Genomic DNA, 22504 nt, shown 5'->3' with positions numbered 1-22504 from the left:
CTGTGATCTTATACGTACGTCAAGGCGCTGCGCCATCTTGTGAATGCGGCAGACATCCTTGGACCAGATGCTGGCACAGAGCCCATATGGGACACCATTCACTTTCTCAACGACCTCAAGGTCAGTCTCGAAGGGCGCCAGGCACGTGACTGGCCCAAAGATCTCCTCTTGGATGCAGCGTGATGTGTGTGGCAGGTCCGTGATTACAGTGGGTAGTAGGAAGTAGCCCTGTAAGGTGGTATGAAAAAATGGTAGTGCATTAGGATTCATGAGGTATCTAAAGCAATGAAAATACCTTCATCATACCCATACGCACTTGCACCACTTGGATGAAATGATCAAGCAACTCCGTTACCCTTTTGTAATGTTGGTACAGTGTGAGAGTGCATAAGGCGCCATATCAGCATGTCACAGGACCAATTAAGCACATCTGTACATTCTGGGTCCTCCAATTTTGTCTCAATTTCAAACATGAGATTGTCACTCTCATGGATCGTGATTTAAATCCGTGATCGTGATTTAAATCCAGCATTTTCTGACAAATCTTACTTTTCACTTTGCTGAGCATTATGCACAGTGAGTGATCATAATATAGCTTTTATTTTGCAGTGAATTCTGGCTGCTTGTGCATCCTGTGTGCAATTGCAAGTAAGTCTTCCCATCTTTGCATGCTGTTAGGTAGATTTGTGGGAGTCTTCTTTTGGAGAGTACTGTAAAATGTATACTTCTTGAGATCTACCTTGAAGGTAACAGCCCACAGTATACTTATGAAGTTGCATAACATTTTGGTTTTGATAGGGCACTGCCCGATAGGTTGCTTTCCTCAATAACTTTTAAAAGATTTGTGTAATTGGAGTTGCAAAAAGCCGAAAGTGGCTCATAGCAGTATTCAAGATGGTAGTGAGCTGGGCTTCTCTTTTTTTCTCTTTTTGATCTCTTCATCCCTTTCCTCACGACACAATTCAGATGTCCACCCTGAGTGATGATCACTCGGAAAGGTATGATTGCCTTTCTTTTCTTGATGACCTCCTATATTCCTTGCAGCATTCAACGTTTTGCTTTCCTCACGGCATTTATACCGGTATCAGTAAGTGGTTTTAAGAAAATGAAGGCAAAGTACTGTCAGTGCACTTTGCAGAACTCCAGGTGGCCAAAAATAATCTGGAGCCCTCCACTATGGCACCTCTTTTGTCTTACTTTTTTCACTGCCTTCTTTAACTCTTCCCTTGGTTGGTGGGCCAATTATTAACAAGACAGTATCTGTGCCTCTCCTTTTTCGTAACCAAATTTTTATTTCATACGAAAATGAAAGTGCACGAGCCTGTCAACTGGTGCCAACTGAGCGACTATCATTCCTGCGGGGAACAGCAGGAAGAAAAAAAAAGTGAAAGGATAGCTCTATTTCTAGCATGCTGGCAGCTCATGCAGCACTAGTACTGTTTTGCTCAATGAGTCATTTTATGGTGCGCTCTACTTTTTCTAAATATTGTGTGGTGTGGAAATTATGTGCACTGATGGCTTTGCCGCTGTGCTGACCTCTGCTTTTTGCTTGTTCTGTGCCCCTTGCACTGCTTGCTGTGGCTATTGCCATTCTCGAAGTTATCCTAGACAACCAAAAATTAAAAGCCAGCCAAAACCTGTTTTGTGACACTTGTGCCATGTGTCTCACGAAGTATGGAGAAATGAGTTACTATACTGTTTATGAAGGTGCAATATTTGGTTCTGATATTATGACATCATCTTATGGCTGGAAGGGTTTATTTAACCCTTTTAGAAAGTGTTGCAAGAGTTCCGTAAAGGCTCGCGTTTGCGCCTTAATTGTTGGGTTAGTGGAATTACATGTGGCTGGTAAGGTCATTTGCTTTATGCACAAATAGGAGGAAGTCGCATGTCTATAAATGTAACCGCGACCTTTATTATGAATACTTTCTAAACATTTTGCCTTGTTCATCACCATCAGCGCACCGCCTTGCTACCTGGCGAGTGAACATGTAAGCGCGGGAGATTCTGCGCCGTTCGGTATCACGGGAACACCCAGTTGCACTCAGTATTACCTGTAACGCAGCGGCAGCGGCAATAACGGAATTTGCACTTAATACCAACCTGCTTTTTTTCACACGGCCGCTGCGCGCATGCACGCCTCTCCTCTGTCTCCGCCCGAGCTGCGCTAGTTGCAAACAAACTTCTGGTGCGTATGTGCATTTCATGTTAGTGACAGGTGCAAGTGACAAACAGCACCAGCTGTCAAGCATACATCTATCACTTCGTATGCGCAGTCGGTGTCTCGTTACGGTGGCTAGCCTCGTGGAAGCGGATACAGCCTTCACTGCCCACGTGCTTAATTTTTGTTTTCGGCCAGATTTCTCGGTAGCAGACGAATTTTCTAGCACTCTCCAGATGGCGTCACAGCCACACCGTGTGAAACTGCTTATGAAACTGCACGAAGGTCTATACTTTTGAATAGCAGTTTGGGGCACAAATTTTGACAACCAGGAAGCTTCGCGAGAGATCATCGCAACAATCGTAGCCATTCTAAGTCCATAATCGCAACTCCAAGATCATGTGCATAGCCTCTGAAATTCTCCTTCAACGTTCGGGTAATCTCGGAGGCGATGTTGTGTGTGACTTGTCTAGGTGTGCGCTCCAGAGAGGACGCCACCATCCTGAGCATTTCGATTTTGCGTTTTTATTTAACGAATTTGAGAAGCTATGCGCGCGCTTTTCTTCTTTCCCTTGGTAGAGCGACAGCTTCCTTCGCAAAGCAATCGGTGTTGTGCGATTGTAGATTCTTTGTCAAGATTGTATAACTTTTGTGCCTTAAAATTTAAAATGCCGCGAATTTAGAACAAAAAATTGCAATAATCGGCGGGAGACATGACACACACAGAATAAATAAACCGCATTGCTTAATACATCCCTTGCGTACTGCAGATGTACCTTCATTAAAAACGAACTCGATGCTCGGTTCACAATACCGCAGCAGCAGCCGTTACTGTAAGCAGGATGCATCCCAACAAGCTTGACAGTTCTGCCGCTCACTTTCGTTCCTGGACAGCCCAATACCACAACATGAGAAAGTCGCAAGTATTGAAGTTGCGCATTACTTGAAGCTAAAAGCGTTTTCTGCCACTATATACAAATACCATATTTACGCGAATATATGATGTGACCATTCAGAACCTTCAGGAAATGCAAAAAAATAATAACTACAACAACATAGCTCGATACTTCAAATTTTCAGGATAGCCACAGCCGAGGACTACGTACGAGCACTTATCATCTTGTCAGTGTTGTTCGCGATGCTTCACAAGCGCATGCGACCAAGGGCGTCCGCAGAATTTTTTGCAGGGGGGGGGGCCCCATTTGTTGTTGGCGCCGGAGTGGGGGGGGGGGGGGGGGGGGGAGGTATGTTCGTAGCAAAAAAGCACTATTTGCGGATTAAATTTATTTATTTATTTATATATAACTAAAAATAAGTGAAATACACAAATGAAAAAAATTACAAACAGCAAATTAAAGCACGTACGTAGAAAACCAGCGAAAAGTACACAGGACAACGCAGGAAACACAACTGAAAATTCTTTCCTGGTGGATCACCAACATTAAAGCGTGGCTAGGAGAGATACATTGGAGTTTATGAACGAAGAAACATTTAAAATCAGTACAAAATGCAAAAAGATACTATTACTTCGTGGAAAAGAGTGCTCAGTCTTGCTGCATACGGGTTCTCGACTCACCCGGATTGATGACCAGCACACAGCACAATATGTTCACAAACGCGCAACTACAGTCACTCAGTCAATCTTCCTTGAACAGCAACTGTAGGCGCCTCGGATTTTTCTGGGCGAATTGCGTGATTACGAGGCTGATAAATTCATTTCTGTGCTTCATTACACGCTCTCGGTGCACACTCATCATACACATTGATTGGAAAAACGGTTGAACGCGTACGTTGAAAACAAAAGGTGACTATATATAGAACGAAAACTTATTTACAAGATAAAGGCGCACTCGCAGCTCCATCTCCTCGCTCCATCTTGCTCGCGCACCCGCACAGTCGAGCAACCGCACACACACTGCTCGCCGCTCGTCGTTTTCTCGTCCGCTGTCTTGGTTGTTCTCAGCATCGTTGACAACCGGCCACTAAAAACACCTAGAGTTATACAGTATAACTCTAAAAACACCGAAGCACAAACACAGAGGCGCGCACACGTGCAAGGGCTTACTTTGGGGGTGAAAGGAACGCCGCGCGACTTCCGAGGGGAAGGGACACTCGCCACTCCGGTCGGAAAATTTGTTTGTGTTTTTATGGGGTTCAGAGCCCCAAAACGACTCAGGCTATTAAGGACGGAGTAGTACAGAGTTCCGGATAATGTCGACCACCTGGGTCTCTTTACCATGCACTGACATCGCACAGTACATGGGCGCTGTTGTGATTTGAGGCCCAGCCAGAGGTGACAGGCGAGCCAGGCAGGCGCCATCGGGCTGCTTTGACCAAAGGCGCTGGTTTTCGGAGAAGACGCAAGGAACGCTGGTGTGGGGGCGCCTCTGGAGACTGCGTCGCCGTGAACAAAAGCAGATAATCCCCTTTGCCGAAGATTCTGAAAGCGGCGCTTCTACCGAACTGCGCTCTCCCGTGGATCGGAGGAGACAGCGAGCGGCGGCGGCGCCAACTAATCGCCCGCTTGCCCCTGCGCAGCCCGACAAAGCGGGGGTGGACACGGCTGATTTGTCCTTCCCTCCTGAAGAATTCATCGGTGGCCGGCGTACGAACGTATCCTGATTGTAGCGAGCGACGAAGGCGAAAACAAGATGCCCTGTGCACTGTCTGCCTCCCTGTCGCTATCTCTCTAGAGATCAAAGAAACAGACACCCATCTCAAGACTGCTCGAAACACATGCTCGCCGGTGCCGCTGTATTTCTGCAACAGGTCGCCCTTCAGCAGAGCTAACGATGGCGTGGTTTGAAAACGGCGGAACGACGCGCGCCCGTACGCGGCGTTTCGCAGATGTGACCCAAAGCGTGGAAGAGGGGCTGCTTTTACCCTTTTGGCTGAGCGCACCACCGCCCCTGGCATGCGGCCATCACTCACGGTTCGAGTGAGTGATTCTCCAGGGGGGTGCAGCCGCCCCCCCTTGCCCCCCCCCCCCCCCCCCCCCCCCCCCTCCGGACGCCCATGCATGCGACACAATCGAGCGCAGCAAAACTACCGCCTTTAGGGCAGCAGCGGCCGGTCTCCGTGATGCCGCATCTTGCGTTTGTGCTTCGTGTGGCACAGTTCTGTGTCCGACCGCCGCCTTTTCCCTTGCCTACTATTCGCGACTCTTTCACTACCTTCTATTTTCTCTTTCTGAGCCGGAAAGCCCGGGTTCAGACCCGGCTGCGGAGCCGCGTTTCAGTGGAGGCGAAACGCAAAAAGGGGCCCGTGTGCTGTTCGATGTCAGTGCACGTTGATGTGCCCGGGGAATCAAAATTATTCCGGAGCCGTCCACTTCGGCACTTCTTCTTTCTTTCTTTCTTTCTTTCTTTCTTTCTTTCTTTCTTTCTTTCTTTCTTTCTTTCTTTCTTTCTTTCTTTCTTTCTTTCTTTCTTTCTTTCTTTCTTTCTTTCTTTCTTTCTTGCTTTCTTTCTTTCTTTCTTCCCTCCCTCACTCCTTCCTTCCTTCTTCCTTCCTTCCTTCCTTCCTTCCTTCCTTCCTTCCTTCCTCCTTCCTTCCTTCCTTCCTTCCTTCCTTCCTTCCTTCCTTCCTTCCTTCCTTCCTTCCTTCCTTCCATGGTGCTGTTGATGTGTCCACCGAGATGTGAGACAGCTACTGCGCTATTTCTTTTCCTCAGAAACCAATTTTCTCACTTTTCTCGCCTTCGTTTCATGCCTTTAGTGCACCGTACTACTCGCTACTGCTTCTCGCCGTGTTTTCTCGCTTTCGCTTTGCCTCAATAGCCTGCAACCGTGGAGAAGTTGGCTTTTCCACTCAGTTTACGAGCTTAGTGGGTGAGCTCACCACTGTGGGAGTCTCGAAGAAGACCGGAAAAACTTTACTTTGGTGCGTTATGAAGCAGATGATTTCAGGGAAAAAAGCTTGTGTTATATCCGTGAAGTGTGGTAATATTGCTTTAGATGGGCGCCAATATCGCGATTCTTCCAAATGAAGCGCATGAGCACGCTGCGTCCAGAGCCGCAGCGCCTGACAGGCTAGTTTGGTGGAGGAGTAAGCATGATAAGGCATCATGGGCGTCCGGAGGGGGGTGCAAGGGGGGGCGGCTGCACCCCCCTGGAAAATCCCTCGAACTGGGAGTGATGGCCGCACGCCAGGGGCGGTGGTGCGCTCAGCCAAAAGGGTAAAAGCAGCCCGCTTCCACGCTTTGGGTCACATCTGCGAAATGCCGCGTCCGGGCGCGCGTCGTTCCGCCGTTTTCAAACCACGCCACCGTCAGCTCTGCTGAAGGGCGACCTGTTGCAGACATACAGCGGCACCGGCGAGCATGTGTTTCGAGACGTCTTGAGATGGGTGTCTGTTTCTTTGATATCTAGAGAGATAGCGAGACGGAGGCAGACAGTGCACAGGGCACCTTGTTTTGGCCTTCGTCGCTCGCTATAATCAGGATACGTTCGTACGCCGGCCACCGATGAATTCTTCAGGAGGGAAGGACAAATCAGCCGTGTCCACCCCCGCTTTGTCGGGCTGCTCAGGGTCAAGCGGGCGATGAGTTGGCGCCGCCGCCGCCGCCGCCGCTCGCTGTCTCCTCCGATCCACGGGAGAGCGCAGTTCGGTAGAAGCGCCGCTTTCAGAATCTTCGGCAAAGGGGATTAGCTGCTTTTGTTCACGGCGACGCAGTCTCCAGAGGCGCCCCCACACCAGCGTTCCTTGCGTCTTCTCCGAAAACCAGCGCCTTTGGCCAACGCAGCCCGATGGCGCCTGCCTGGCTCGCCTGTCACCTCTGGCTGGGCCTCAAATCACAACAGCGCCCATGTACTGTGCGATGTCAGTGCATGGTAAAGAGACCCAGGTGGTTGACATTATCCGGAACTCTGTACTACTCCGTCCCTCATAGCCCGAGTCGTTTTGGGGCTCTGAACCCCATAAAAACACAAGAACAAATTTTCCGACCGGAGTGGCGAGTGTCCCTTCCCCTCGGAAGTCGCGCGGCGTTCCTTTCACCCCCAAAGTGCGCATTCGGGGATATTGCAGCAAGTAAGCCCTTGCACGTGTGCGCGCGCCTCTGTGTTTGTGCTTCGGTGTTTTTAGTGGCCGGTTGTCAACGATGCTGAGAACAACCAAGACAGCGGACGAGAAAACGACGAGCGGCGAGCAGTGTGTGTGCGGTTGCTCGACTGTGCGGGTGCGCGAGCAAGATGGAGCGAGGAGATGGAGCTGCGAGCGCGCCTTTATCTTGTAAATAAGTTTTCGTTCTATATATAGTCACCTTTTGTTTTCAACGTACGCGTTCAACCGTTTTTCCAATCAATGTGTATGATGAGTGTGCACCGAGAGCGTATAATGAAGCACAGAAATGAATTTATCACCCGTGTAATTGCGCAATTCGCCCAGAAAAATCCGAGGCGCCTACAGTTGCTGTTCAAGGAAGACTGACTAAGTGACTGTAGTTGCGTGTTTGTGAACATATTGTGCTGTGTGCTGGTCATCAATCCGGGTGAGTCGAGAACTCGTATGCAGCAAGACTGAGCACTCTTCTCCACGAAGTGATAGTATCTTTTCGCACTTTTTATTAATTGTAATTGCTTCTTCGTCGATAAACTCCAATGCATCTCTCCTAGCCACGCTTTAATTTGCTGTTTGTAATTTTTCTTTCATGTCTGTATTTTACTTATTTATTTTTATTTATATATAAATAAATAAATTTACTCCGCAAATAGTGCCTTTTTGCTACGAACATACCCCCCCCCCCCCCTCCGGCGCCAACAACCAATGGGGCCCCCCCCTGCAAAAAATTCTGCGGACGCCCTTGTAAGGCATCAGCAGAACTTCGTCACCAGCTTGGACCTTCATTAAGTTAACCGCATTCTCGTCATTCTGTCATCTCTACCGATGTCCAATAACGCAATATGATTAAAGAGAATGTGGCTGCTAGAACGAGTCCGCGAATTGAAATGTTCAAATTTGCAACTTTTCGCGTAATCGCGGTAGGGGTGTCATGCCTCAATAGAACGCAGCTAACAGACTCTTTCTCTAATTCCGACTAACTCTAGCGTTTAGCCCTTCAATATAACTAGCATAATTCTCAAGATTTCCCGTGTCCATACGCAGGAAATTGAGAATTATGCTAGTTACACTGAAAGGCTACTTCGCAGTTTTTTTTTTTGTTTCTTTTTCCCACCGCCCGCGGACTTAACACAAACGCTCGAGGGCGTGGCTTGTACTGACATTTTCGACGCTGAGCGTTGGCCGTTGGCCTGGGACCATTTCAGGGTGGCAGCAGGCCACCACCTATCATCAGCCGCTGCAAACGCAGCATACCTATAGTCTCGGACACAGCGGCCAGCTCTTAGCGGCGCTTATGTCAGTCGAAACCACGTGCTCGAGCGTTCGTGTTAAGTCTGCGGGTGGTGGTACATTGCAGGCGTCTTGCTATGCCTCGAATCACGATTCGCGATTCGAAGGTTATCAGGTTCGTTCCGTAAACGGATCACGCTCAATGCGACATGCTGTACTCGTACTCAACGTTACTAGATCCTCTAGTTCCACTGCTCGTACTAAACGTACCCTACTAGCCTGGCTGAAATAGTGGTTAACAGTCATTTCTAAAACATCTTAAAATGGTAGACGATTACCGTTGTGGTGTATTCAACCTAGCTAAAAAAAAAAATTTGTCGCAAAGAAAATAACTTGTTAAATAACTCGTGGTTGCCCTGCGTCGCGTCTGTCAAGCCACCTTTTCGAGGGTTGGCAATGGAGAATAGTACGCAAAATGAATGAAGTTGAATTCAATTCCAGAGTTTCTCAAAATGCGATGAAATGAATCGGTTACAGTGAATTGAAATCAACAAACAAACTCCCGTGTATGGTGCGCACGTCGAATCAGACGCATTCGTCCAGCACGGCAAACGGCACTTTGAAGTTATCATAAATCTTCGTTCATCATTGTTTTTCTCCGCCTTGCCGCTGTTTAGGCAGGCTTAAACAATGAAAATCTGTGTTGACCGAAGGCAGAAGAGCAAGTGTACAGTGCAGCACGCTCAAGGGTCTTCGTCATTCTTTACTCACGTTCTTGTTCTCCTTGGGCAGGTCGGGCTCCTCCCGGAGGCCTCCGCAGAGCACTTTGCCCCCGTCTTCCATGGCGAGCTTGATGTAGAATTTGACCTTTTCCAAATGCTCCTTGCTCACCAGCGCGCCCATGAACACGGACTCGCTCTGCGGCGGACCCACCTTCAGCTTCCTGCAGGCGAAATGGCGTGCCGCAAAGCGCGTGAGAAGACGTTCGATGCACACACTTCCAGAAAGTCGCCGCTTGCTTGTGTATTCAACAGGGTTGCTGCCGTTGCTACTAATTAGTACTGGCAAGTTGCAGCGACCGTTTCAAAGGTTCAGTAGCAAGCATAGGGCGGGCGCTCTCGTCACAGGGCCTCTTCCAGTCACTTACTTATCATCATTGGTGGTAACTTATCAAGCTTTACCGTAGCGTTAGCAACACTACTGCAAGCGAGCTTTTAAGCCTTGAAGAGTTTTTGTTCGCGGAATATTTCGCACCGGTCCTTCAGTGGAAAACTGTTCGTAAATTAACTAAATCAAATTGAACTGAATTCTGATTTTCGCACATAGAAAATTGTCTCGAAATGTGATGAAGTGAATCGGTCGCACTGAATTAAATTTGACAAACCCCGGCCTAACAATGGCGTATGTAAGGTGCGCACGTCGAATCCGTTGCATTCCTCCAGCGGAGTAGACGAGATGGACACGTTGAAAATATTCTGCCTTTTTTAATGTTTTTTTTTGTCTGCACCTGTGTAAGCATGCTTAAACAATAGCAGTGCCGTAGAGAAACCCGCTTGTACAGCCGTTCGAATTATCGTACAGCGTTTCTTCGCGAAGAACAGAAAAAAAAAAAGCGGGGCAACGAGCCTACTCTGCAGAAAGACAATTGTCGCTGGGCCATACATATAGCAATACACATATAGCACTTCGGCACATATAGCTACATAAATAACTTTCAAGGTTGTACTTGATGGCAGTGAGCAGTTTCTAGGGCAAAGAAAATAGTGACAAATGAAGAATGCCTAAAAAGTTATCTATAAATTGTGGGGATTGAGCTTCTTGGGCTACCCGAGTGTGCGCCCGCTTCTGCCGTTTCGTTCGTTAGGGAGACCCCCCGTGGGGTGTCCGCGAGCGGAATGGGGGCAGCCGCGCTGCTTGTCCTCCCTTGCAAGGGAAGCTCTTCCGAGAACCGCAGTAAATCACCCTCCCTTCCGTTCTTCCCGCTTCGACCTCGCGTCCCCATTGGGTCACACCGAGTGACAGTTGGGCGGCGTTGTTTCGGCGAGAGGTCCCGAGCGGGAAATGAACGGGGAGATCGCCACCGACTCGGGCAGCGGAAAGGTGCGTAGAGTTTGGCTCCCGGGTGCCCCGGCCTTTGCCGGGGGCCCATGAACGCGGGTGCTTTAACGTGCGCATCTAGTAGGTATGCTCGAGTCCAGGCCCGAACCTTCGGAGTCGTGTAGCCCGCCTGTGCGGCGCAGACACGCTCCGGATTCGGAAGGGCCTGATTTGGCTGGTTCTCCGTCATCGCCGGCCATTGCCAGTGACGACGCGCGATGAGCCATCGATGTGTGACCTGCGTCGTCAAGATGTACTCCGCGTATACCCCATCCTTCCTCGTGTTGCGCTGCGCGTGATTTAACCCTTTGGCTGGCCGCGCGGCATGCGATCGCCCTTAGCTGTGCTGTCACGCGCGTATGTAGTCTTTGCTTTGCGCGCGCGGCTCCGCGGGCCCGCTTTCGGGTGCTGCGGCGGGGCTACGGGTTGCACCGAGGTCTGGGGATTAGTGCAGTGTTATGTAATGCAGCTTTCTGTGTAATAAACACTTGTGCTCTCAAATAACTGCGCCTTCCTTCCTTCGGAGCGAGAGCGCAGGCGCGCACCAAACACTGGCAGTGCCCTGAGCTTGCTCCGTCCCGAACCCGCGATATGTGGGCGAAGTGCTTCGTAATTAGCACACCGTCACTCTGGTGTTGACGAACCAACATAATTGGCGCACCAACGTTGGGCAGTTCCTACCTTTGTAGTTACTGCATTCTGTTGCAAGCTTCAGGGCTAGTTAAGCCAGGTGGTAACGCGCATGAGACGCCTTTCTATCCTCCGTTGCGGGTAGTTAGGATCTGTTAGCAAACTTTCGAATTCGTAATTTCGGGTCGATGGATGCGTGAGAAAGGAACCTATATTCGGAACTAAAGTAATTCAGTCAGCCGCCTTTTGCGTGGATGCTATCGCGCTGGCGCCGAAGGGGACTACGCGTACGAGCTTCCCCGCGCCGCGCCGAGGAGTGGCACAGCAGAGGCCTGGCTTCGTAGGACGCTGTGTAAGGGCGGCAAAACTAGCCGGACTCCTCGGGAGTAGCTGGGATTATCTCCAGCCCAAAGAGCTTTTCAGGGCCCAACGCGGTGACCCCTTTCGCGTTTAGAATTCACGGTAGTCTCAGGGAGACAATGCGTCGGAAAGTCGCTGGTATTGCGTCGCGCGCATGAGGCCGTGGAATTCTGTCTCTTGAGAGAGACCTGGCGCCGGAACGCTAGCTTGTATTGCAGCGTGCGCCGAGGGGCCGAAGCCAGACGGAACTGGCGTCCCCGGGGCTTGCCCTGATGGGTCATGACGGCTCGTGCTGGAATATCGAGTCCACCCAACAGCGTCGCAGCATCTCTTTCTAAATTAACCAAGTTCCGTCACGACCCATGGCTGTTGATTGTCAGTAACGCAGATTTACCGCGGAAAGGCACTCGTTCTCGCTTTCGAGGTGTTGAGAGCCGAGCCGCCGAATCAACCCTAGCGATACCCGCGAACCTTTGTTCCGCGGCGAGAGACAGGGTCGAGATGGCGCGAAAGGATCTTTCCTTTCTGCGCGCAGTTTTTCTCTCCTCTTTTTCGTGTCCTCTGTAGCGCGCGGAGAAGTCGAATTACGCTGCCGACTTGATCGCTCACTGTTGTGAGCGATATAGGTGATGCTGAGGTCCATTGATTTCAAGTTTTGGCAAGCGGGCACGACCGAAGCATACGATCGCTTTCGGTTGTCTCTTCGGTGCCTCCTCAGACGACATTCACTTTTGTGTTTTGTTCCGTGCTTGATATCGGACATCTTCGGTTGAGAGCTGAGCTCGGACTTTTACCAGCCTTCGCCGTGGCGAGGCCGTTCCGCGGCGTCCCCGGAGCGAGCTACTTCGCTGAGCCTTCAGCCCGATATGTGAGTTGAAGAATGCATGTTTCGTGTCTGTACAGTGCCGTGAATGTTTCAAAGTGTATTTTCGTGCTAAGTACTTCCCGTCTGTATAATATGCGTTTTGAAGTGGTTTGTTGTCTCGCTTATGTACAGTGTAGCATTGTAGTTAAGCAACCGCGTTTCCGGTCACTTCGGAAGAGGGGCTTCTTTGTCTCATTGTGGCGCGAAGGGTAGTGTGCGGGGTTCCTTTTTTTTCCCGGAAGAGCCGGGAGGGCCTGTTGCTGTGGGGGGTGAAAAGCTTTCTTTTCCCCCGTGCGTGGGCCGCTGCCCTCATCCTTTCCACTGTGCCTGGTCGCCGCATAGCTGCTGCCGTTTGCGCCTCTCGCTCGCCAAGTGTTTCGGAGATGTCGGAGAGGTTGTGCGCGCGGGCACGAAACGGTCGAACGGGGCCCAGATGTTGCAAGAGAAGGTAAAAAAAAAAAAAAAGAGCGTGCCGGGAAACCGCTGAGGGGCATACTTGTTAGCGACGTTTCGGAATGTATGTGTGCTCGCAGTCGGTGTCTAAGTTGCTCGCAATCCTCCTTACCCCGGACCATTGTAGCGTCGTCGGGCGCTCACTCGCTGGGGTGGGGGAAATTGTGTTTGTTTGTAAATAATTTTTCTTGTTCAGTGGTATTATTGCCCGTCAGGAGCCTTGCAATGGACAAGGGCCATGGACCTGGCATGTTTATGTTTCCGTTTTGGGACGCCTGTCACCGCTTTCTGGTTCCTTGAGTGCGTGTGCGCGAGCCCCAGGCTCGGCGGTATGTGCCAAAGCCGAATCAGCGGAGCTTCAGAGGCAACCTGCACGGAGATGTCCGCACCGTAGCACTGCTGAGACATCGTCTTCAGAGCATCGTGTGCCTGGAGAGGACCGCCATCGCGGCGCGACGACGCCGGGGTGAGCTGCTTCCGGCGCCTATCGGTGGCCGTTCATCAGGACCGACCGATTCCGCCGAGATATCGGCTCCGAAGGCTAATTGTGTCGAACGTTTTCCGGCGCCCCATCGTGCGCGCTCTGATTCATTGTGGCAGCATGGACGCTCGTATATATATGCCAGATTTTAACTTATGTAAAGATGTATACAGAGTGCATTGATTATGTGATGTTCGAGTAACCGCATTTGTAATTTTCTATGGCGCGAATACTTGTGTGCACTTATTGCGTAGTGCGGCATGCGTGATGTTTAATCTTGTTGTGTGGGTGTGTTTAAGGGCTGGAGGTATGGCGAAAGGCTGGTATTTCAGTGATTCTAGCGCAGACAGTTTTGCGTTTTGTGTAATGACCGTCGCTCTGTTTTCAGAGGGACGGGGGCATTTAAGAAGAGGGGGATGTGGGGATTGAGCTTCTTGGGCTACCCGAGTGTGCGCCCGCTTCTGCCGTTTCGTTCGTTAGGGAGACCCCCCGTGGGGTGTCCGCGAGCGGAATGGGGGCAGCCGCGCTGCTTGTCCTCCCTTGCAAGGGAAGCACTTCCGAGAACCGCAGTAAATCACCCTCCCTTCCGTTCTTCCCGCTTCGACCTCGCGTCCCCATTGGGTCACACCGAGTGACAGTTGGGCGGCGTTGTTTCGGCGAGAGGTCCCGAGCGGGAAATGAACGGGGAGATCGCCACCGACTCGGGCAGCGGAAAGGTGCGTAGAGTTTGGCTCCCGGGTGCCCCGGCCTTTGCCGGGGGCCCATGAACGCGGGTGCTTTAACGTGCGCATCTAGTAGGTATGCTCGAGTCCAGGCCCGAACCTTCGGAGTCGTGTAGCCCGCCTGTGCGGCGCAGACACGCTCCGGATTCGGAAGGGCCTGATTTGGCTGGTTCTCCGTCATCGCCGGCCATTGCCAGTGACGACGCGCGATGAGCCATCGATGTGCGACCTGCGTCGTCAAGATGTGCTCCGCGTATACCCCATCCTTCCTCGTGTTGCGCTGCGCGTGATTTAACCCTTTGGCTGGCCGCGCGGCATGCGATCGCCCTTAGCTGTGCTGTCACGCGCGTATGTAGTCTTTGCTTTGCGCGCGCGGCTCCGCGGGCCCGCTTTCGGGTGCTGCGGCGGGGCTACGGGTTGCACCGAGGTCTGGGGATTAGTGCAGTGTTATGTAATGCAGCTTTCTGTGTAATAAACACTTGTGCTCTCAAATAACTGCGCCTTCCTTCCTTCGGAGCGAGAGCGCAGGCGCGCACCAAACACTGGCAGTGCCCTGAGCTTGCTCCGGCCCGAACTCGCGATATGTGGGCGAAGTGCTTCGTAATTAGCACACCGTCACTCTGGTGTTGACGAACCAACAAAATATAAACTCGCATGGAGCCGCATTTTTATGGTATCGCAAAACTCACGCCGAGTGGATGTATATACCAAATTACCGGTTAAGGGTCGAGCGGATATTTCATGGATATTCCAAAATGTTTGATACTGGGCCTATACTTGTAGACTTCCACTGGATGTCTTTTGATGGCTACAGCTATACGTAATGTCGCCGTAGAAAACAGCCGCCTTTTCTGTAGAATGTTTCTAATTGCTCTGGGAGTATTGTAATTGAAAAAAAAAAACAAAGACAAAAAATGGTCGTGAGAGTACTTTGCCTATCACTGTAGGCAAAGGCATACCTGGCCTCTTGAACAAAGGTGTCCGTGAATTTTTGGTAGATTTTCTTGTGGATGTAGATCCGGCTCGTGCAGAGGCATATCTCGCCCTGGTTCAGAAAGCTGGCTCTGCATTGGGCAAGAAAAAAGCAAGCAAACCGAATACCTGTAATGCCACATTTCGTGCATTACAATTGTTCGGAAGTTACACAAGAAAACAAGTTCGCTTTTTATTTGTTATTGGTGCTGTTCACATTTCGACATAAGACTGACACGCTACAAAGCAGCATGCGAACACAGCAGTGCACAAAATGGCGAGGTGCCACCCACTTACGTTTTCTTTCGAGGTATTAGCACCAAATCATGCTTAGCAACGTCATAAATGCGCCCAAACAACACTTAAGAAAAATGTTGAATGCTTTAAGTGTTAAACTAATACTATGAGTTATAGCAAGCGTAGCAGAGGGTTCGATATTAGGGCGAAAGCCTTTAATGCCTCATACTGTCGTTAGCAGACGCGTCGGCAGGAATGTCGACAGACGCGTCGGCAGGAGTGTCGACAGACGCGTCGGCAGGAATGTCGACAGACGCGTCGGCAGCCGTGTCGACAGACGCGTCGGCAGATTTGTCCGCCTTTCGGCGTCACTGCTTAAAAAGAAACTACGCCGAGGGTGGGAATCGAACCAGGGCCTTTGGCATTTGAAGAGAAGACGCTGCCACTCCGCCACGAAGGCTCAAGGTTCCAGCATGAATAAAGGCGCATCTAGTGAATGCATAGGTTTCATAAATAAAATAAAAGGAATAAAGTCAAGAAAAGGAAAATATAAATAAGAATATAAGCAAAGATAAGAACAAAATAAAATAGGGTATGAAAATAAAAATAAGAAACAATAAAAACAAGAGAAGGAGCAAAAATAAAAAAAATATGAAAAATAAAAAGTAAATAAGAACAAACAGAGCGCCAGGAAACGTTTTCACCTTGCAGCACTTTAGAGAGCCAAAGTGCCCCCTGAATTTTTAATTTTGGTCATTGACGAGCGTTTCTGCATTTCGCTTTCACCAACATGCGGGCACCATGGGTTGCGATTTTGTTTTCAGTAGCCGAACTCCACAGCCATTTAGCTACCGTGGCCTGTAAAGCGAGCTGCTGTTGTACCTCCGCCTGATGGTTGCGAGTCTGACGGCTGCGAGTACGTTATAGTTGCAGATAACGCCAAGTTCCTGTAGCTAAATTGCAATACTGCGCGAGGCAGCATCAACGTGTATAGTTTTTGGCAATATTATCATGTATCCTTGCATCTTCGACGATTGTCCATCAGTCTTCTACAGACTCAGGGAAATGTGCTGTAAAATAAACGATCCCAGAGATTTCCCCAGGAATTGAAATTAAGTGGGAGTGTCCAAATTTATAGGGGGGGGGGGGGGGGGTTGAGGGTAGAGGAAAAGCATTAGTCATTCTCAATTTTTTATTTGTGTCGTTCATGTGTCGCATAGGGTTGGCAATGTTTATGGCTCCAACACTCATGACAAAGATGGAAAAATATTGTTATGAATTAAGGGGATGTCTTCAGAAAACCAGTGTGAGCACCCCCACTTGGGGGTGTGTAGGGAAACCGCTGACTGATCCTCCCAGAATACAGAGAAATGCGCTTACTTTATGAGAGTGGCGATGCACTTCTTCAGGTCGGCGTCCTCAAACACGATGGCTGCATTCTTGCCGCCCATCTGCGTGGGAGGAAACGTGAGCGGGGATGGTGAAACAACCGGCTGATGCCCTCTGCATGCCGACGAAACTCGAGGCATAGTTAGAGCGCTGTCGTTGTAAACGACAGCGTCTTCCTCTCGTTGCAGTTTGTTGGGAAGTGCGAATAGCATGAGCTATAACGTTTGTATAGCATGCTCACAGACGGACGAAATAGTGGGCATTTTGTACGCTAACGCACAACTGACAAAGCGCTGATCTAAGAACTCGCATAATGCGGGTGACAGCCCGTCTAAGAGGTTTATGGGCGTCGTGTTTAACCAATGCAGAAAGTTGGGCGAGTTGGTAATACATGTTGAACTTAGCAAAGCGCAATAAAAAGACAGGGACAAGAAGAAGAAGAAGCACGCAGGACAAAGCGTTTGTCCTGCGTGCTTCTTCTTCTTCTTGTCCCTGTCTTTTTATTGCGCTTTGCTAAAGTCGTGTTTAAAAATAGACCATTTGTAGGTACAGCCTTTGTCAGAAGTTCAGAGCCCGGGGGGTTTGCTACTGGGCCACACTGCTTTGCTCGTAATGCGCGCTCAGTGTCCCAAATCTCCTGAAGGTAAGAATTTTCGTCCTCCTCCCTCCGATGCGTAGGACTTCCGTGAGTGCTACAGGAGCGCCACAATAGTGCTTTGAAGCAAACCCCCTGGGCTCTAAACTTTTGACAAAGGCTGTACTTTCCATATGAAGTGGCTTTCAACTGGTCACTCCTTAAAAATTGTGTACTTACTTTTGGTAACTGATAACGATATTGTTATGTTGCCCGAAGGCTAGTGAGACGTTGCAATATATTAATTGTTGTGTCTTTCACTGGGGACAGCACTGTATGTCGCCTGTATTGGATACAGTACTGATTGCATTAATAGCTGCCAGCAGTATTTTGAAGACTTCAAGTGTTTCCTGTTTGTTGCTGTCGTTTGCGCTCGGAACTGGGGCCTCATCGGTGCTAGAACCTTTGTTTCAACTTCAACTTTCTCTGGGAAGAAAGTAAATTTCAAATTAAAAACAGCCAATCCCAAAACCTGCTGCAAGACCCTTTTTCAAAACGATGTTCATCTGTGCGGACTGACCTCGTCATTTTCAACGGTCGAAGCTGCTGCACTCGCGTGCGAGCGACGCAAATTTGTTAGCTTTTTTTTGAATTTTTGTAACTATTGCAAATAGTGTATAAAGCTCTCCCCTGTCCATTTTCGCTATCACTCCCACCTTTGTACATCTCCCTTCTATCCTCTCTCTGTCGGCCGCAGCTCGGGTGCTTAAGATATTCGATAACAGTTGCTACGGTCGGCAACATTTTTTCTTTATTTTTGTATTTTTATAAAAATAAACCACTACTACTATTGTACGACAAGTTTCCAATGAAGTGGTGCTCGGAGGTGTCTGTCTCAAGTCTGACAGAGCCAGAAGAGGCACAAATCGTCGGCGCCCAGTAATGGGCGGGGGCTCAACTGATTGGAGGTGCTTGCTTGCAGCCGACATTTTGATTATTTAAGCGGACGTGTTAGCCTGTGCGTTAAGCCTCACGCAATAAGATAATTCAAAATTTAAGATAAAGTGACTGGGCTACTTCTGTTTAGTTTTTGCACCAAGTGACTGCCACGGATTTGTCACTCTTAAACGCAGTGCGCACACAGCCTACTGTGGCGCTCCTCCATGCGATCAGCAACCATCCATGTGGTCGCTTAGGTCCGAGTGCCACTCGCTGCGGCCTGGTGCAAGAAAGCTTGATTTCGCAAACCAGTTTTGCTTCAGTTTTGCTTCAGTTTTGCTTCGAATGTAGCCCGTTTTGCAAAATGCGAAGTTGTTGCGGAGTTCGATTCTTTCTAATTTTAAATAGTTTTAACACAGCTGAAGGATTGTGCGACAACTCCTTGCCGTTGCCTGTCAACTGCATATATTCAAAGAGTGCTGACGAAGCGTATATCATGGTACGTCACGAAAGCTGTTAGGTCTTGCAAGAAATGATATATAGCTCGAACATTTTTAAGCCTCTTGTGCTTTATATCAGTTGCATTGATTCGCAATGTAGGTATCTACGGAGATGCGTTTTTCTCTCCTGCCCCGGAAACGTGGACTGTTCTGTGGATGCGGTAAAATAAAAGCATGTAAGCGTCAGCTCCCGACTGCATTTCCAATAGCTTCGGGTCAATTTCAGCCGTTGAGACGACTATGGACAAAGCGATAGCATGCTGGTCGACAATAAAAAATCTGGCACTTTGTCTGCAAACCAGTCTTTCCTTTAGGAAAACAAATAAACGAATAAACAAAAAGCCCGATCCTGTTATAGAGAGCATGCATTGTCTATTCATGATACTTCGAGCCGTTCCCTTATTAAGCAGATGTCCCCGATCTGCTGCCTGTGGTGGGCGGGAAGTAAGCAGTGGCTGGTCATGTGTGATATACCTCGAGCGAGAGCTTCTTGGCGTGCGGCGCGGACATCTGGGCGATGGTAGTGCCAGTCTTGGTGCTGCCGGTGAACGAGACGGCCTTGGTGTTCGGGTGGCGCACGAGCGCGTCGCCCACAATCGGGCCGAAGCCGAACACAAAGTTCACCACGCCGGGAGGAAGCCCTGCGAAGGCGCGCAAAAGATCCGCTCAGTTTTCATTCATTCATTATATGTTCTGACGTAAGACTTCTTTCGCTTAGAAGTACCCAACTTGACCGGGTGCCGCGACTTAACGGTTAATCTTCTACATTCAATAAGTTGGTCGGAAGCGCGACACATTCACAAGCCAAAGCCCGAATATGGAACGCACAGTTTGTTTGAGCTATCCAAGCATAGCACGGGCCACCAATCGACGTGCCCTGAGCTAAAAAATGCGCCTTGCTGCATCTGCCGCAAGCATTAGTTCACTAAAATCGTTGTTAAAGAGTTCTGAACACTTGACACAGCTAAATCCTGGTGTCCGTGCGTCACGACTCCTAATCAAGGCCTCCATCGAGAGCAGTACAGTTGAACTTAGACATAACGAAGTTAAGAGGCCAATCGATTACTTCGTTATAGCGTTAGCTTCGTTACAGCCCGTGTTGAAAGAGCTTCCAAGGGGATTCGTCATTCCTTCGTTATATCCATTATTTCGTTATAAACCGTTTCGTTCTAGCGAGGTTCGATTGTATATAGACACTACTCGAGGTGTTCCGCCACGGTGGGTATGTACAGCGCTGCCGTCTCACCGGCGTCCACGAAGACCTTGGCCAGCATCCAGGCCGTGACGGAGGTGAGCTCGCTGGGTTTGGCCACCACCGTGTTGCCGTAGACCATGGCCGGCGCCAGCTTGAAGGTGAGCAGGTACAGCGGCAGGTTCCAGGGCACGATCACCGCCACCACGCCCACCGCCGAGCGGACCGTGTAGTGCAGCACGCTGGAAGTCTGCTGGGGGATGGCCCTGCCCCGCCCCCGTTGTGCCATGAGGACCGGACCTCCGACGAATAATGCCACTTTTGAGCCACGCAAGCCGGCGACAGCGGGAGCCTTTTGGTCACGGCTTTACAAGCCTAAGAATTGAGCTTTTAAGTTTTACCGCGTGCAGTTATACCAGCACTCTGCGCACGCCAGGGTAACTCGACTGTAGGACAGTTTAGCTAAGGTCAACAAAAATAATTTGTAATCTTGGGTAAGCCATTCAGTAAGTAGAATAGCGAACTCGTGGAAAAAAGTACCAGAGGAAGGTGAGTATGGCGCAATGAGAGCCCTAGTCATGCCTGTGGCCAGAGAGGATGAAATGTCTAGTATGAAAAGTTAGCTCACTTTCTTGAATGAAAGGCTCTGGAAGACACGATTGTTCGAATTGCCGACCTACGTCACGACGCGCGTGGTCTCTACCGAGAAGACAATTTTTGTTGACTGGACTAAATGTTTGCTGAGGTGCCTCAAAAACGGCCACGATAAGCAAATCTACTATTCTTAACAAAAACAGCAGGACAAGTGCGCTGATAATTTCCTAACCAGCCGTTACTAGTTTCGTGTTGCTAATGATTTCATCTTCCTTATATAGGACGTGTTAAATCTGCTTGCAGTACACAACCTTCGTACGCTCGTAAGCGGAATTCACATCACTGATCTGGAATTCCTTGCCTCATAAACAAGCTCGAATCCCTTCAGGATCCCGTACCCAGTGTAATTCGAAATGTGATTTTTCCTTACTGCCTTTACTTAGGTCTTTTATGAATGGTTCTTTTTGTTGCGAAAGCAACACTACGCGAGTCGCCGAGCCATTTCGCGGAGCTGAGGCATGGCCATACTGCGCATGCACGTGGAGCAGTGACGTCACAGGGCGCACAGCTGGCGCGCCGCCGCCGTCGCTACGCGGGTGGCTCAGAGGTGCCGCCGCCGCGCTCGCCAGTTGCGCATGCGCAGTAGCGGCGCATAGCTAGCGTGCCGGGGCCGCTGCCGCGCGCTCTCCATCGCATCTCTCTCTCCTCGTTGCTTTCGCAATCCTCTAGGTTTAACCGGAGCTATACCGCTGCCAATTCTTTTTCTTTCCTTTTCAAAAGCCGAAGCGCATTTTTAGATATATGTGGGTTTATTTCTCGGTACATTGTTATGCATATATCCTTGATAGTTTGCTGCAACTTTACTCGCCCCTGTGCAATGGAGACCTGGTTTTAATGCGATAGCGAAAAAGGGACACTGAGGAGAAATTGAAGTTGGCTTGTATCAACAGAATGCCAGCTCCTGATTACAAAAACGCCACTCATACTGACAACAAAGCTCTTGTAACGTAGAAAAGAGCAAGAACCAAAATACAGGTACCGCCGCCACAGGCCAAACTCGCAAGTACAAGCGTGATGACATCATAGGACAAAACAGTGTTGCTAGAACCAATGGTTCTAGAAACACTAGAACACGAGAATCCACGAATCACTGAGGCGCAGCCAATGCATGCGCAAATCTCCTTGACGTCGCCAGATGGCGCCACGTATCCGGCAGCTACGCGCGCGTCTGCAGCATCGGGATCAATCAGCGCCTGCTCACTGGCAGTAGGCGTGCTCCCGGTATTCCGCTAGCGGTAACAAGGTACACGGTATGCTAAAGGTGTCTATTTGCTAGAACTTCGTTGACGACTTCGAGAACGGGATCCATCGTAACGCTGGCAAAACGCTGGTGCAAACGTAAACGAAGCGACGGTAGCGACGGCCGCAATAGCCGATAGATGCCTTCAACGTGCGGTCGGCGGTAGCTTTGTTTTCGGCTGCTGCTAGGCCGCTGTGCTGGCTCTCAGAAATCACGGAGTCTGCGTTACGTCATGTGCACGTCATGTTTCACGTCACTTAGTCCTGTGTTGTCATAGGAGAATCCCAAGTTTGAATCTGAGCGGCGGAAAAAACTTTTTCAACTTCGAATCCAAATTTCTGAGAAATAAATGGATCTTTCGCTGCCGGCCAAGTGGCAACAAAGCCATGAAATGCCGAACTATCGGATTTTGCTATAAAAATTTTTTTAGCAGAGCTCTCCTCACTGTCCCTTTAAAGGGACCACGAAAGGAATTAAAAGCCGCTTGTAAATGTTAGAAGTTATGCTCAGAAGCACTGACACCAAGTATGAGTCTTGGGAACTGAGCCGGCAATTTATTATGGCTTTTTAAAAATCGCGGGCCGTTTGGTGTCTTCGTAGGGAGCGATTTTGAAACTAAAACCGGGAAAAAAGACGTCACTAGTCCCATGACGTCGGTAGGCCACCACACACTGTCATTCGCTCGAGCCGCGGCAGCTACGACGTCATGGGCACACTTCCGGTAGCGGTGAAAATCGTCTGCTCGAG

At 49.7% G+C, this 22504-nt stretch overlaps 1 protein-coding gene across 1 annotated transcript in view; it reads right to left on the bottom strand.

Annotated features, from left to right (window-relative positions):
• The window catches only part of LOC149370907 (2-aminomuconic semialdehyde dehydrogenase-like), a 38226-nt gene that overhangs the window by 1882 nt on the left and 13840 nt on the right, over nucleotides 1-22504 (bottom strand). The window contains exons 5-10 of the mRNA XM_089563512.1: nucleotides 19918-20129; nucleotides 19146-19312; nucleotides 16650-16720; nucleotides 15020-15124; nucleotides 9224-9395; nucleotides 19-228 (exon numbers count right to left, since the gene is read on the bottom strand). Of these exons, the coding sequence (XP_089419638.1) occupies nucleotides 19-228; nucleotides 9224-9395; nucleotides 15020-15124; nucleotides 16650-16720; nucleotides 19146-19312; nucleotides 19918-20129 (937 nt within the window). The remainder of the gene's footprint in view (nucleotides 1-18; nucleotides 229-9223; nucleotides 9396-15019; nucleotides 15125-16649; nucleotides 16721-19145; nucleotides 19313-19917; nucleotides 20130-22504) is intronic.

This window comes from Amblyomma mixtum, chromosome 1 (genome assembly GCF_055824585.1).
Source record: "Amblyomma mixtum isolate Tamu chromosome 1, ASM5582458v1, whole genome shotgun sequence".
Taxonomy (NCBI): domain Eukaryota; kingdom Metazoa; phylum Arthropoda; class Arachnida; order Ixodida; family Ixodidae; genus Amblyomma; species Amblyomma mixtum.
This window is presented reverse-complemented; position numbering and strand designations above follow the sequence as displayed.